This window comes from Daucus carota, chromosome 1 (genome assembly GCF_001625215.2).
Source record: "Daucus carota subsp. sativus chromosome 1, DH1 v3.0, whole genome shotgun sequence".
Lineage (NCBI taxonomy): Eukaryota > Viridiplantae > Streptophyta > Magnoliopsida > Apiales > Apiaceae > Daucus > Daucus carota.
In genome coordinates this window covers 25,977,889-25,992,556 of record NC_030381.2, presented here as the reverse complement: position 1 = coordinate 25,992,556, position 14,668 = coordinate 25,977,889, and the positions used below count along the sequence as shown (strand labels likewise).

Here is a 14,668-nt window from a genome sequence, read left to right as displayed (position 1 = left end):
CAGATTTTGGTATCAATTATTGTGATTCTAATATTTTGATATATGTCCAGGCTTCAGTGTCCGAGAGGAATGCCTATACAATTCAAATATCAGAACTCAGAAGGTTGGTGGAATGACTGGGCAGAACCTAGCTATGAGATGTTTTCAGTAACACATCAATTATGATGCAAACAATAGAGGACCTAGTTCACTGCTCCATCCATTTAAAACGAAAATCGCTTGACTTTTTGTCACACTTATAAATCTCTTGGCCGTAAAGTTAAAATAAGTACTAGGGCGTATTTTGCCGTCTTACTTATCCAAATCAATTATAGGTTTGCCATGTTCCATCGGATATTATATCATGACTTGCTAATTCTCACAATAAACAACCTCATTATCAGTAGGGAGAGAGCCAAAGTCCAGGCATAAATACTTTTTGTGCTCATTATTGCAAGGAGCCAGGGATTAACATATACCCCGCTGAGTAGCCTCAGATTTCTTCCATACCTCTGCCGCAGGTTGTATCTAGTAAAGTGAATAAACATACATAGTATTCAGCTATACATAACTCATAAGTGTGCCTGGTGAATTTTTGTTATATAAATCCTGGATTCTGTAACCAGGGTTGGGCCATGATTCCCAAATTATCACCAAACCATAAATTAAGACCAATGACACTAGAGTTGAAACTATTACTAACAATTGTTTGACACAAAATCATAAATTACTCGGATTAGTTTGTTTCCTGTATGAAACAAATACACAAAATCTTGACCAAACAAATTAGTATTCTCACAATTCGTCTTATATGTTGATTATAAGTCTCAAGTTGAAATTCTTGTTTTTCTCTTATATTTATTTGTGTAAGAATTGAAAAAGCTTGATACCTGATGGAAGGGTTTATATAGTATCCTTGCAAAGTGGTAGCAAAATCCAGAGGCGATGATAACATCAAAAATCAAAACAAACAAAAAAGGCAACAGTATTTAACCTGTACTGCGTATTTGTTACTTCCCTTGATAATTCTCCAGAATGTGACATTTTTTAAGTTTTCTTTTTACAAACAAAAAGTGTGCAGTACACTAAGACCTATCAAGTAATATATGCTCACACTAAAAACTTATAAAACACATAATTCCATTTCCGAATCAAAACCCAAAATAACACTTGTTACAACAGAAGACAAAATAGCCAATGAACCAAGAAAGAGAGCAAACAGTTGAAACCATATACAAAAATGATCACATGGTATATCCCCTTCTCTAACCATCATTACCTATTAGCCTTGTTCTCTCTCTGAGGCTGGTCCTATTACATTTTTACTTTTGTTCTTTTTACTTCTATCAGATGAAGATTATGAACCATGACCATGGTACAACCTTGGACTTTTGGTGAAAGTATCGACAATCACCTCATTCGTTCCGGATAGAACAAAACTTCTCCCAAAGAGTAGGGGATTTTGATATCTCACTCATGAGATTCTTGAATTTATGACTGCAATCTCCTCCACTGCAATGAAAGGTTTGTATGTGAAGCATCATTATAGCAAATGAAAGAAGCATAAAGTATAAAATGCATAAACTGGCACAGAAACATTAATTACGGTTAGCTTAATAGATGAAACACGGGGCTATATATAATTGAAACCACTTGATTTCTTTTTATTTTAGTTTGAACCGAAATTAAATGATGACAAATATCAAGTAATAGAACACCCTTGGAATAATGAGAAAGAAAAGACTTTTCTTATGGGTAAAGAGGGATGTACTCTATTACTCTACCTGATGCGATTTAGGGAAGCAATTGCTCTGAGCGCACTTCGGATCATGTCCTCATTACGATCAACTTCCTGCTTCACAGCATCTTGTTTTGGCCTAAAATTAATTGTTTTCTGGAGAGGATCCACCAACGAGTCTAACACTGAAAAAGTAAAAGGTTGGAATACATACCAACAGATCGTGTATACATTAAAAAAAAATTATATGCACTGACCTGCAAGTACTGCTGAAGGACACTTGTCCGCAAGTTTTGATAGGATAAGGTGGCAAGGCATTTTAACATCGTAATGATCTGTATTTAAGAAAAACAAATATATATAAATAGTTAAATACTCAGTCCTCCAAAGCCTACTGAAGATACAAGCTACCAATTCTGTTCTTGCCTACATAGTAGACCAAACTCAAACTCCGTAGTAGATCTAAGCGGGATAGAAAACAGTATATGAACAGCAGAACTGAAGTAACACAGAGACATTATGTATATGCAGAAACCATAGCAAGTTTCTAACTGTCAATTGTTGCAATGTAATTATACACACAGTAGGGATGACGCAAAACTCGTGAAGACTATTGTTTCATATTGCAACTCACCATCAAGACCAGATCTAAGGTATGGAATTATAAATGACGAAGGGTTCATTTGATGAAGACAGCCGTCTAACAACGTGTCTACACATTCAAAAGCTGCTTTCCTCAACTCAAGGCCATCATCCACTGTGTGCTTAAAAGGACCAAGGTCAACTGTTCTTATCAGCTCTTTCTGCATTACAATTGTGGAAAAATGAACAAGACTTGTATATATATAATATGCCACAAAAAAACATTAAACCTTCACTCTTTGCATTAGCTATTTCCTGCTAGCAACAATGCCAAATCTGAACATATACCTCACAATATTACAACACTAGCCAATTGCCACAAACCAGTAGTTCAGGTACAAATCGAGGGGGGGAAGGTCATGGAAAGTAATCTCTTAGACACCACAAACAGAACTAAGAAAAACCAGTCCAGGTAGGGGCGCGAGTCATGAAAAGTAACCGGTTGGACAACACAAACAGGATTGGAAAGGAAGACATAATTAGAATTCTATCAATTGTCCATTTAAGATATTGCCTACTTTCCTTTAAAAGCATATATATGTTCTTGCCAGTTTTGAACTATATCAGATGCAAGAGTTCAAACATAAAAAGTACAACTGTCAAAAAAGAGATCACCTTAATCATAGTCTGATCATAAAGAAGTGGTAATAACTCTGGAAGAAGGCCCTTCACAAGGTTTGGCTTATTATGAGCAGCTGTACTCAAGGCCAGAACAGCTGCACGTCTAACATGCTGCACAGTTCAAGCCCATAGGAAAAGGTATTAACTAATATCACAATTAATATAATATAAAACCAAAAACACAAAGGAAAAATAATCTTCACTTCACAAATAAATAACGGCATCTAGCAGTTGCAGTGGACGAATTAACAAGTAGAAAAAATCCTAACCCGATCCTGATCCTTGATGAGCATCAAGAAAGAAGAAATTTCAGGATATATAATCTCATCAATCTTCTCTGGCCGTTCAACAATGGAATATTTTACAGCGATAACTACTGTTGCTCTAGTAAAGGCTGCCGGACTAGTCAATCTCCCCTACAAAATTTACATGAAGAATGAGCTATATAGGTTTTCCCTGGAAAAAAAAACAATATCCAGGATCATGTGTGACAAGAAAAACATAAAACACATTGACCCTCCTAGATGATACCTTTAGTGCAGGAACAAGTTTTGCTGGTTTAATCAAAGCAATTTTTCCCAAGCATTCTGCTACAACATTGCGTACGCCTTCTTCCTCACTTTCGCAGTGGTTGAACAGCAGATTAAGTATTTTCTCAACACTGGTATCCTGAAAGTCTGCTTTATCCACAGATTGTCTGACTATAACCTATAATTGAAATTTAAAACATAAGGCAATTTTTTTTAATACCTGAACTTCACTGCAATGAAAACTTCAAAGTCCAAGCATGTTACCTCTTTCAGGGAATGAAGAAGCAAATATTGCTTTTTCTGCTGATTATCAATCTGGTCCAATATAAATGGCAGATACTTCGATAGATTACCAACAGCAATGTTCCCAAGTGCATAAGAGGCTGCAGATTTTATCTCTTCAAAAGGAGATTGGAAAGATTCAATAACAATATTTTCAATATGTGCATGTGAACTCAAATCTTTCCTGCGGCCTATTTCCCCCAAACATAGCAAGGAAAGGTGTTGCTTTCCCTGAAAAAATACATGGGCAAAGTCATAAGCACACAACTACTGTGCAAATTAAGTTTAGAGATTCTCCAGTCTAAAATCAACAGAACTTGAAGATAAAAAGTAATGTAGCATGTCATATAATATATTAAATTAACATAGAAGGTAGAGTTAACTGTCTAGATGAAATGCAAAATATTTTGTCAAGTGGCTGAAACATTCAAAGAGTCAACAATAAATGAAACATTTATCCATAATATATGCACATAAACTATACCTAATTTTATCCACTTCAACAAACTTGTGATTATAAAGAGAAGGTTCCAAATCTTACCGAATTTGTAGCACTATCAGCTTTTAACATGGCTGTAAGCATTTTCACTGTAGATGAACACTTCTGATCCCCTGCAGCGAGGCAAAGAACAGCCACGCATTGTGCTATAGAAAATAGAGCCTGCTTTGCAACACCACCTCCAGATTTGGATGATGGTTTAGCAGTTAATAGAAGTGAGTCTAAGAGATCATCAAAGCTGGTATTTGCGGAGTACACCAGCGCAGCAAAAAAACTTTGCAAAGCCTGCAACACAGGTAGAGGTCATCAAAAAAAATCACAAATGTAATGAGGAATGACTATAAATCCTGTAAGTGAGGTTCTACCAAGAGGGCCTGTCCCTGGAGCAACGAGCTTCTTACTAAAGTTAGAGCTTGTGGAAGAACTTTATTTCTGACCGTTAAACCAACATTTGGTGTTGACTTTCTGTCGGCCATTAAGGTAGAGCAAAGCTCCAAGGCAAGAGCAGCCATATGCAAATCAGAGTCACTAAGATGCAAAAACAATATGTGATTAAAAAATTAGACTATAAGTTTGAACACCTATGAACTTATAACATTATAGGGACAAACATGTACAGCCTACAGAAGTAAAATTTTCAGAGTGGTATACAAGTGTCAACGCTATATACTTGAGTTTTAAGAAGAGTATTTGTCTAAAAAATACCTTATCAAAGTTGAGAGTTCCACAATGATAACTTCATAAGCAGCTGAACCAATTTTATCACCATAAGCAACAATAAGTGTATTCAATGTTCCAAGTGTTGCCTGTCTCAGTGCTCGATTAGCCTTGGATAGAAATAAACAAACCAGATCAACTACTTTACAATATAAGAAGACAAAAAAATTAAGAAGTAATGGTGAAACAGTTATTAGCTGCTTATACCTTCCTTAAGAAAGCAGTTAGCTCTGCAATAACATGCTCTAGGACACATGAGAGGTCTAGGTGCAGCGGAGAAGCAGCAATTACAGCAAAGGCCTGGAAATAAACCAAACTTCTTAACTTCATTTTTAGAAGAAATAACTTCTAAAAGAAATTATTTAAGTTGCACCTAATCAAGAGCACACACACAACTATACTTTTTTAAGAGATTTGTTTTGCTTAACCCCTTCAATATTCTGCAAACTATACTAATACATAGAAAACTGCAAACATAGTAAATTTGAACTGGAAAGAACAATTGTGTGCTGTTTGAAGTTTCTTTTTATGCCACACCAAAATCAATAATCACAACTTTAACAGATAAAGAATACAATAATTAGCCTCCAATAAAAAAGAAATATATAACAAATCCGACTCTGACACTGAGGCAAGAAAAATTAAAAATACTACTCCAAATGCAATAAGGAATAAACATGAAAAATTGAAGTATATATTTGCAAGCAAGACTTCATTTATTTGTACTTAAAAATCAATCCAAGCATATATATATTTCTAAATTGTCAGGTCAACAAAAGATCAAGCTTTTTCGGCAGCTAACAAAATTATCTCCAAAATGCGACCTTACTCTTTACTCCCTCCGTCCCACCCAATTATATACATTGGGTGTGGAAATGGAGACCAAGAAACTGTGCAAAAAATGAGTAAAGTTGGATGAAAATTGGGTAAAGTGGTGGGGCCTATTTATATTTAATAATAGATTTGAGATAGTGGAGGAAAATAGTGGGTGTAATAGTGTTTATATTATTATATAATAGAGATAGTGGAAGAAAGTAATGGGTGTAATAGTGATTTATATTATTAAATGTTACTATTTTTGGAATGTATAGAAATGATGGAACATCCCAAAAAGGAAACTATATAGAAATGAATGGGACAGAGGAAGTATTCAAGTAAAAGGTTCTTGCAAAATTTGCAGGATATGAAACACATTGTATTACGACTAAAATCAAAACAGGAAGAAGTAAGCTTCATGCCATGTGATGTGAGCTAGAGCGCTTTAAAGATTGAAACAGAGCAGCCACTACAACATTCAAAACAAAACAACCTTTTGAAGTTTGTATCCACAAGTTCTAGCCCATGCCAGATATGACTGTGAAATGCTTGGTATAAGCAGAAGCGGTCTAACATGTTAAGTTTCAACTGTTGTAAAAAAATCTAGGAGAAACTGACATAGTATAAGCCAAGTGATACTTGAAGGAAGAGCTTCAAAAATCACCTTTACAGCTGTGAGTCGAGTTATCTCATTTCCCATTCGATCCACAAGAACAGGTAGGCATGCAGTTAACTCTGCTCTAAGATTATCACCAAATGTTGAAACGACAAGCCCCATGCAAGAAATAGCACATTCTTTAACCTCCTGCAGAAAATATTGTTTAAATAATGCTCACAACAAACTTTATACTTTCTAAAACTGGAGGGCCAGAAATAAAACTAGCCTGATCTTGATCTTGGTTTGTCAAACGTGCCATGATCACATTATAGATTGGATGAACATATGGCTTGAAATCAAAACCGCACCCCTAAATAGAGAATGAGATTGCTACATTTAAGAACCAGCCATGTAAAATCACAAACAAAGAAAAGTTAGTAATCAGACCTCCACATTGGGGCGGACGACACAAACAAGCTCCCCGCATACTCTTAGTGCCTCAGCTGTAACTTTGTAGTAACGTTCACCAACAGCTGATAAAACAGGACCAGAGATAGCCTGTCACAGAAGGAAAGAAACAAGAAACAGAAAAACCTGATCAACACTACAGCATCAACTGTCACTCCGTCACAGAGATATTCCTTTTAATAATTGAAGAAAATAATGTCAGCAATAAATAATCCAGATCTTATCCAAACAACCAACATGACAGTCTTAGGAATTCCTTGTTACAAACTTCTTTGATGTACTATGAGACATTATCACATGCATATGCTGCATACGATTAACGGAAAATTCCATATATTAAAATCTTGCAATTAATGGCAAACAATTTAACAATTGACGCATAAATGGCATTCATCCACTCTAGAGAAATCTCAATGATTCGTGTAACCCCACTTGTTGATAAAAGGCCCCCCATCTTCAAGCAAAAAGATAACAACATTAGCTACCACTGACAATACGCATAATCCAATCCATAATAAACTTTTTCTGAGCTTACTGTAAATCAAAATGCCACTCTACACTAAAATACAATGGGTGAACCATAGAAAATATGACAGCGTGAGATATAAATTTGTATTCAACCTTCAGCCACAACAAGACGTCAATGCATGGAAATTCAAATTTACCTTAATGTAAGGGTGAAACACAGGAGGAGAATGAGAAGCTAACACTAATCTTGTAAATATTAGAGCCTCTATTTTCAAATTCGAGGTAGAGGATTTGTCCTGGTCAAGAAATGTAAACAAGATAAACAATATAAGTAGTCGCTGAAAATTTTGCAAGCTCAAGCTAGACTAGTAAGACAAGTACTATACTTACACACAAGGCCTTTTCTATTCCTGGAATGAGCGATCCAATATGGTCAGCAAGACAGTCAGGCAAGACAACAACAAGTTCTTTCAAAACTGAAAATGCGCCAACCTACAGATAAAGAAGGTATGTGAATATCCGAACATAACATTGCAAATTATAACACTAAAGTGAACATTCAGCAGATTTCTACCTTTGTCTTGACAGATTTTTCGCGCAGCTGCCTGTTGATAGATTTAACAACTTTGGGTACTTCTTGTTTCAACAACCACTTGGGACTGCAGTACATATCAAAAGTTAAGATATAATATGCCATCTAAATAAATACACTGTCATCAAGTATATTATTACTTTTAATATTTTCAGTAGTACACAGTTCCACTTCAAGCCAGGAATAAGTAGGAGTCTGAATGAGCATAATGCATTTTAAGTCTCCAAATAATAAACAGAAAAGAACTATCACAAATCTCACACAGAACACCTAAAACATACTAACTAAACATCCATAGCATAGGGTTGTGAGTAGATGCAGTAAACACATAAAGGATCATATATTAAAAGTGAACTTCAGATGCCACCAACAACCAATACACATATATATAGCAAAAACTTGCCTGGACTCATTAATTTCATTCTGCCCTTTTGTGACATTTCGTGTCTGACGCAGTAATTCAATAAATGTATTGAACACATCCATCTACATGAGGCAGATCAGATCATTAGATCAACACGCAGACAAAGAAAAGTCAACATTCAGAGTCTTAGATTCAACCTTAACATTTTCTTCTCTCTCTTTGAATCTGTCAATCAATTTTGGACAAGCCTGCAGGATTAAAAATTCAGAACCAGTTAGTGATGTTTACCTAACTTCTTTTTTGGACAGACAGCAAGTACAGACTTCAACAAGCCTTTATTAATATATTGATATTGGTAGGATACTTATGAGATCGATGAGATTGATATTTTATTTTCATTTCTCCAACAGTACTGTGCTCCCATTAGAGCTTGGCAGAATTTATTGAGCAAAACAAAGTAATTCAGTGATACCTATACTTATATCGAACTTAAATCAAACCAGTGGATTAAAATCAGATTCGCAAGTATTTGAAAAAAGACTCTTAAGCAAAAACTGTCTACAATAAAATTTACCTCTATATACAGCTTTGACAGCATCTCCGGACGAGACATAATTAAAGCTGCCAAACATTTCGCAGCAGCTCTTCGGACTTTCCAACTGACGTCCTCATCATCGGTATATTCATTAGCACTCTCGCTACAGATAATCATAACAGTGCACATTAAAAAAGGACAAATAATTAGAATAAGTTGACAAGTAAAACACTAAATACTAAAGACAACATACTCATCCTCATCTTCCTCATGGCTTTCATCATCAGTATCCTCCTCCATGTTATCAGTGAAATTAGGATCATAGCTAAGAAATTCCAGATTAAGATCAAGAATTTCATCACAGTAGGAAGATATATCTCTGGGGCACCTTAGTAAGAAGCTCTCCAGTGCCTGTAGTTAATAAATATTAAAAATTTTAAATAAAAGAACATCAGGCATGAACTCGTGCATAACATGGGAAATTGCCCAGCAAAGATACCAAAACAGAAAGACGGACATTGAGGTGTCAATAATACCTGCAAGCTGTACTCACGAAGTTCCTCATCATTCTCCGAAGCACTCTTACAATAGTTTATTAGCACAGGAATTGTGTCTCCGAGATGGGTACCAAAACGGTATCCAACAGCACGACTGAAATACCAGCACTCATAGTTTGTCAACAATGGTGTTGCATGTAGACTATAAATCATAAACAAAAAAGCTAAAAATGTAGAGATGTTCAAAAATTTTAGCTTGTACGTGTTTTGAATGACAGCAACTGAACAATTTACAGCGAACATACAAAAATAATTGGGAAGAAAGATATCTGCTAGTGTCAATTGAGCAGAACAGTAGATTTTAAACTCTACTGATTAGGGACGGTGACAGAACTAGCAAATGTTGAGGGTGAGCCACATTTCAATTATATATTTGTGATACGATTAGTTTGAATCACATTAAAATCATTGCACAGAAAAAAAAAGTTTGATCACTTGAACGATATCCAAGAAAGAAATTCCACTTCAGCAGTTCATTATTTAATCCTTGTTTGATTTTAGGGTCCTTCTAGTGTGTGCCCATGGGCACACAATAACAATTACTTTTTAGTTAGATGGAAGATTTTGATTGGTGGGAACTTTTGTGCATGCAGGGGGGCCATCATTATTAATGGAATGAGAGCCAATAGAAATTCAACACCCAATTGTCAGTGTGTGCCCATCGATGGGCAAACACTAGAAAATCCGTTAATTTTACACATACTTCTACACATCATATCTTTCACTCACACCTCACATCCTCCCTGGAGTAAAGCGGGAAAAAGAAATAACAGGGCCTATATAATTAACTGCTGTATATCAGCTACAGAGAAATAAATATAGAGAATTATAGTGTATTCAAGAGTCAAATATTTTTCCTAGATTTCGCACACCATCTACAGTGGAGAAATTACCTAGTTAACCAATAAGAATCATGAAAAGATTTGGAACAAACCTAAAGATTGAATGATCAGATGCTACGCATAGACCATCTTGGATATGTTTAGTATAATAAGCATGCACAATTTTAATTGCCCAAAATATGGATAAGCAAAGTTTTCGAATAGATAATCATTTAATAAGGAGATAAAACCTTGCATGTCCATAAAGGAAACAACACAAACATTTAAAATTATAATTACACAACAAACACATGTACGACGTACCTCAAAGCCCCTATCATCTGAATGTTAGTACGAGCCATTTCGGGTTTTGCTCCTTTATTCTTTAGAAGTCTAACAACTTCCACTGTAGCTTTTGCCAACAGATCATCAGACAAGCTTGAAGCTAAAGAGGCTAATAGAGAACGGTGTAATTAGTTTTACAGAAAACAAGAAAAAATATCAAATTTCATTTTAAAATTTACATTAAATAACGTCTTCTGGTTGGGACATGCATCTTATCTCAATCTTGTGAGACCAACAATTTGAAATCAGAATACAAAAAAATAACTACGTTTGTTGAGTGGAAGTTTTGAAACCACCAAATCTGACTAACAATCTAGGAAGCATGGACTCTTCAAATGGGTGTTCTACGCATGTACGACTTGGCAACTCAGTACTAATGTGTCCGACTCGCCATGTGGTCTGTTGACAAACATACGGCAGTAACTTGCCTTCAACACGGGTGCGACACGGCCATGGACTCGGCCCACCTTATAAAAAGCCCACAAAGCTGATTCTTAAGGCCCAATAACCCTTTAAGGGCCTATAACTTTCTTTCAACCTAATTTCACAGTCTATCTCATCTCCAACTCTTTTCTTTTCTCTCATCTGTATTTTCTATACATACACCCATATGTATCAGAATTGGAGACTGTTCTTTTTACACAATATAAGCATTCTTATAGGAATGAAAATGCATTAAAATACATCTTAAATTTGATTACCACTTATTTTATCAACGGTTTTGTTACTATAATGAATGAAGTTGTTTAAAGTTTGACCTATATAAATCTTATATTATTACTATTGTTGTTGTTATTATAATTTTTCCGAGTCCCGTATCCAAGACTCTTCAATGATTGGCGGATCATTGTGCCTCCATACCCATATCCCGGTCGCCGTATCCGAGTCTGTGATTCCTAGCTGACAATCTACTAAAAAACATAACAATTATTTAAGCCTTTGTTTATCTTACCAATACATGAAACAGTCTTCTTCCTCACACTGGCATGATTGAAACTTAATTGCGGAAGCAGGGCACCTAACAAAACCTCGTGGTCTGATGCCACCAGATTCCCAAATGTATGCAGAACATCACATAATATATCAAGACATACACACTTGATCTCTGTGTTCATTCCCTGGGCATCAACAAAAGGTATTAAGCTTTTAATATCTAGAACCTACAGGATCGTGAAAGAAATTCCGATATAGCAAAAAGAGAACTAATTTTTATGCCGATATTCCCAAAGGCAGTGATATATAAATTACTGAGACCCAGACCTCTGTCTTTATGATTAAACATTAAGTGCACCCAAATGATTCATTTCAAACTTTTGTCAGACATTAACAGTTAAAATATTATTAGCAAAAAAAAACAATAAACAAAAATTAATAAAAAGGCCTAATCAAACTTTTCCCATATGCTTTCAATCAGTTTCTTCTTTTAAAATTCTGATCAAAGATGCACACCAAATTACTGAGAGGACAGCTAGTCATAAACATGCAGGATAATTTATCAAAATTTACAGATTTGATAATGATGTCAGTTTAGCTAATATTGTGTAAAAAATGCAAGAGATTGAATACTGGTCTTACTGTTTGATTCGGAGTATTATTACAGTACAGACAGCATCACACTGAAAATATGTGATGTGCATATGCTTAACTGCCTTTTCATTGCATTTGCACATCTATGTAAGGCTGTTTAATTTCAGGTCACTAGCAAATAGAACTAATAGTTAACATAGTTGATAAACACCAAGATGACAGATGTTTCTTGTTCACAAGCTTCTCAAGTCATTAAGATTACGATAGACTTGAGTAAGAAAAAAGTAAGAGATGCAAAATGTCCATTCCAATGGCATGCAGCTATAGAATTTCACATTATTATATTATTCGAAGTAATGGTGTGGATTATAGGAAATAGGAGGAACATGCATTCGTAACACTCATAGTGTTGACTGCATAGACAGGAAACATTCACATACTGTCAAATCAAATTACAAGACAGTAAGTAGCTACTCACAGGGCCTGTTATTCCTCTAATTAGCTTTGGAGTGACAGAGACAAGTATAGATTGTGCAGCTGATGTTGTTGGGACTTCACAAACAATTGTCTTCAGGGCTATGCTTGCAATATCTCGATGCTGTTCCTTTCCGTTTAGTAATTTATCACAAAGTTTATTTGTCATCTCGAGCACATGTGCCTCGTGGATTTTCTTTACCAGTGGAGACAGACTGAAATTCAGCATCAAATTGGAAAATAAGAACTGGGAACATCATGGTGAAGTCAAACCAAACAATATCTTCTCCGTGTCTGCTTTTCAACAATAGTAATCATACAAAGCTACGCAAAATTGTGACCCGCTTAATAATAAGGCACAAGTGATAAGTCAATTTGTAGCATATACTCGAAGACCAACCGTAGTGGAAGAATAGAAGTACAAACCATTTCACAGCTAATCCAGACACATCGCCAGCTGCATCATCAAGTTGTTGCAAGACAATATTTGACAACTTTATCTCCAGATCACTATCGAGTTTTAAGCCTTCTTTGTTTAATTCATTTAACAAATCAGAAGTTGCCATGTATCTGTAATCTTTATCTTTCCCAGTCATCTGCATTATTATAGAATAAATTAAAATTTTAAAATTACTATCAACTAGTACAAAACCAAAAGCAAGTATAAACAACTCCATTTTACAAACTTAAAAAAACAAAAGAAAGGATAATACCTTCTCCAAGATACCAGTAATGACTAAATTCGCCATCTTCTAGGTATCTTTGTAGACTGTTCTTTTTGCCAAAATCAGAAGTAAAAAAATCTCTTCAAGATGTATATATCTGTACGCAAGATGAAGAGATTCATAACATTAAACCAGCAAGTAAGATAGACCTTACATTACTATGTATGGCAGCAAGTTTAGCATGCAACATTAGCAAGTGCATAATTTCATTTTGAAATTAGTTATATACACTCTGACAAACCTATCTTCTATACATAATAACTTTTTATGTATGATTAGCCAACAACCATACAAGTGGTAAATTTCAACTGACACTCATTAAAATACAAGCACTGTGCACGTGTTTGCTTCTATACACCAAAATGAACCTACACTAAACCCAAATTTAGTTATCCATACTTTTATGGCAACAATGTCTTGAACATTTTTCCCTTTTTACTGAAATTACCAAAAACCTCAACACGTAGGCAGCTGTTCTAGTCATTTTTCTTTTCACCATATATTATTGGAAACTCGGCACCACTAGCCAGCAGCCATGAGCGGATCCACACTCACAAAACAAGCAGTACGAAAAACAATCCCGACAATATCGCATTAGTTAAAACAAACCGCAAACTAGCAATGATCCCATCAGAACCACAACGAAACATCGAATACTTACACAAATAAGTAATACACAAATCCGATCAAACAAATAACTACATACAACAGCTCAATTAAAATGCAAGTAGAACTGAATGTGATTAAAGTAATCCCGACAATAACGCATTACTTCAAACAAACAACAAACAGCAATAACCTTATCGTAACCACAACAAAACATCGAAAACATAAACACTTCCACAACAAACACAACCAAGTAACTCACAAATTCAATCAAACAAATCACTCCTCACAGCTAAATCAATACGCAAGTAAAGTACAATGTGATTAAACTAATCAAACAATCACAGGTAATTAATAATTAATAGAGACGATAAAATTAAACCCTAGAGACTGTAAAAAAAAAAAAGCAGAAAGCGTGATTGAACACATTAAATTAGAGCTTAGTCGAATAGATATATAAAATCGAGTGAAATCTAGAGTGAAATAGTAGCTTACTCTTTGACGAGAATAGATACAATTGAGTGTGGGTGTGTATATATATAGTGATGAAGAGGCGTGAAGTTGGGGAGAGAAGAAGACAGAGGATTTTTGAGGCTCGGACTCCGGGATTTTATTAAACCACCATCGCCCTTTTTGGGCTTTCGTTCTTGGGCTTCGGATTCTTAGCTTTCGGCTCGATGTTGTTCAAAATCCAAATCGGTTTTTCAAGGCTACTTAATTTTATATTTTATATTTTATATTATAATAACATTTTTTTTTATCAG

General features: G+C 35.1%; 1 protein-coding gene across 1 annotated transcript; it reads right to left on the bottom strand.

The window, feature by feature from the left end:
* Positions 1-1,102: 1,102 nt before the first annotated feature.
* LOC108204010 (cullin-associated NEDD8-dissociated protein 1) lies at positions 1,103-14,586 on the bottom strand. Its single transcript, XM_017373254.2, has 29 exons — positions 14,400-14,586; positions 13,287-13,395; positions 13,000-13,169; positions 12,578-12,788; positions 11,525-11,690; positions 10,552-10,681; positions 9,386-9,500; positions 9,103-9,260; positions 8,889-9,012; positions 8,512-8,562; positions 8,354-8,436; positions 7,933-8,017; positions 7,749-7,850; positions 7,556-7,654; positions 6,870-6,980; positions 6,709-6,792; positions 6,489-6,629; positions 5,216-5,308; positions 4,997-5,118; positions 4,657-4,819; positions 4,334-4,576; positions 3,775-4,023; positions 3,512-3,688; positions 3,250-3,396; positions 2,975-3,091; positions 2,352-2,520; positions 1,975-2,052; positions 1,764-1,902; positions 1,103-1,491 (listed from the first exon to the last, which is right to left on the bottom strand). Exons 2-29 carry the CDS (start codon positions 13,320-13,322, stop codon positions 1,395-1,397), a joined length of 3,660 nt encoding a protein of 1,219 aa, XP_017228743.1. The 5' UTR covers positions 13,323-13,395; positions 14,400-14,586; the 3' UTR covers positions 1,103-1,394.
* Positions 14,587-14,668: the final 82 nt, after the last annotated feature.

Bases quoted from the DNA above. Each gene is read 5' to 3' on its own strand.
- LOC108204010 (XM_017373254.2), bottom strand. From the start codon at position 13,322: ATGGCGAATTTAGTCATTACTGGTATCTTGGAGAAG. The intron at 7,655-7,748 runs GTAAGTATAGTA...TTTCTTGACCAG, and splicing joins GAATAGAAAAGGCCTTGTGT to GACAAATCCTCTACCTCGAA. The intron at 3,092-3,249 runs GTTAGGATTTTT...TGAACTGTGCAG, and splicing joins TCATCAAGGATCAGGATCGG to CATGTTAGACGTGCAGCTGT.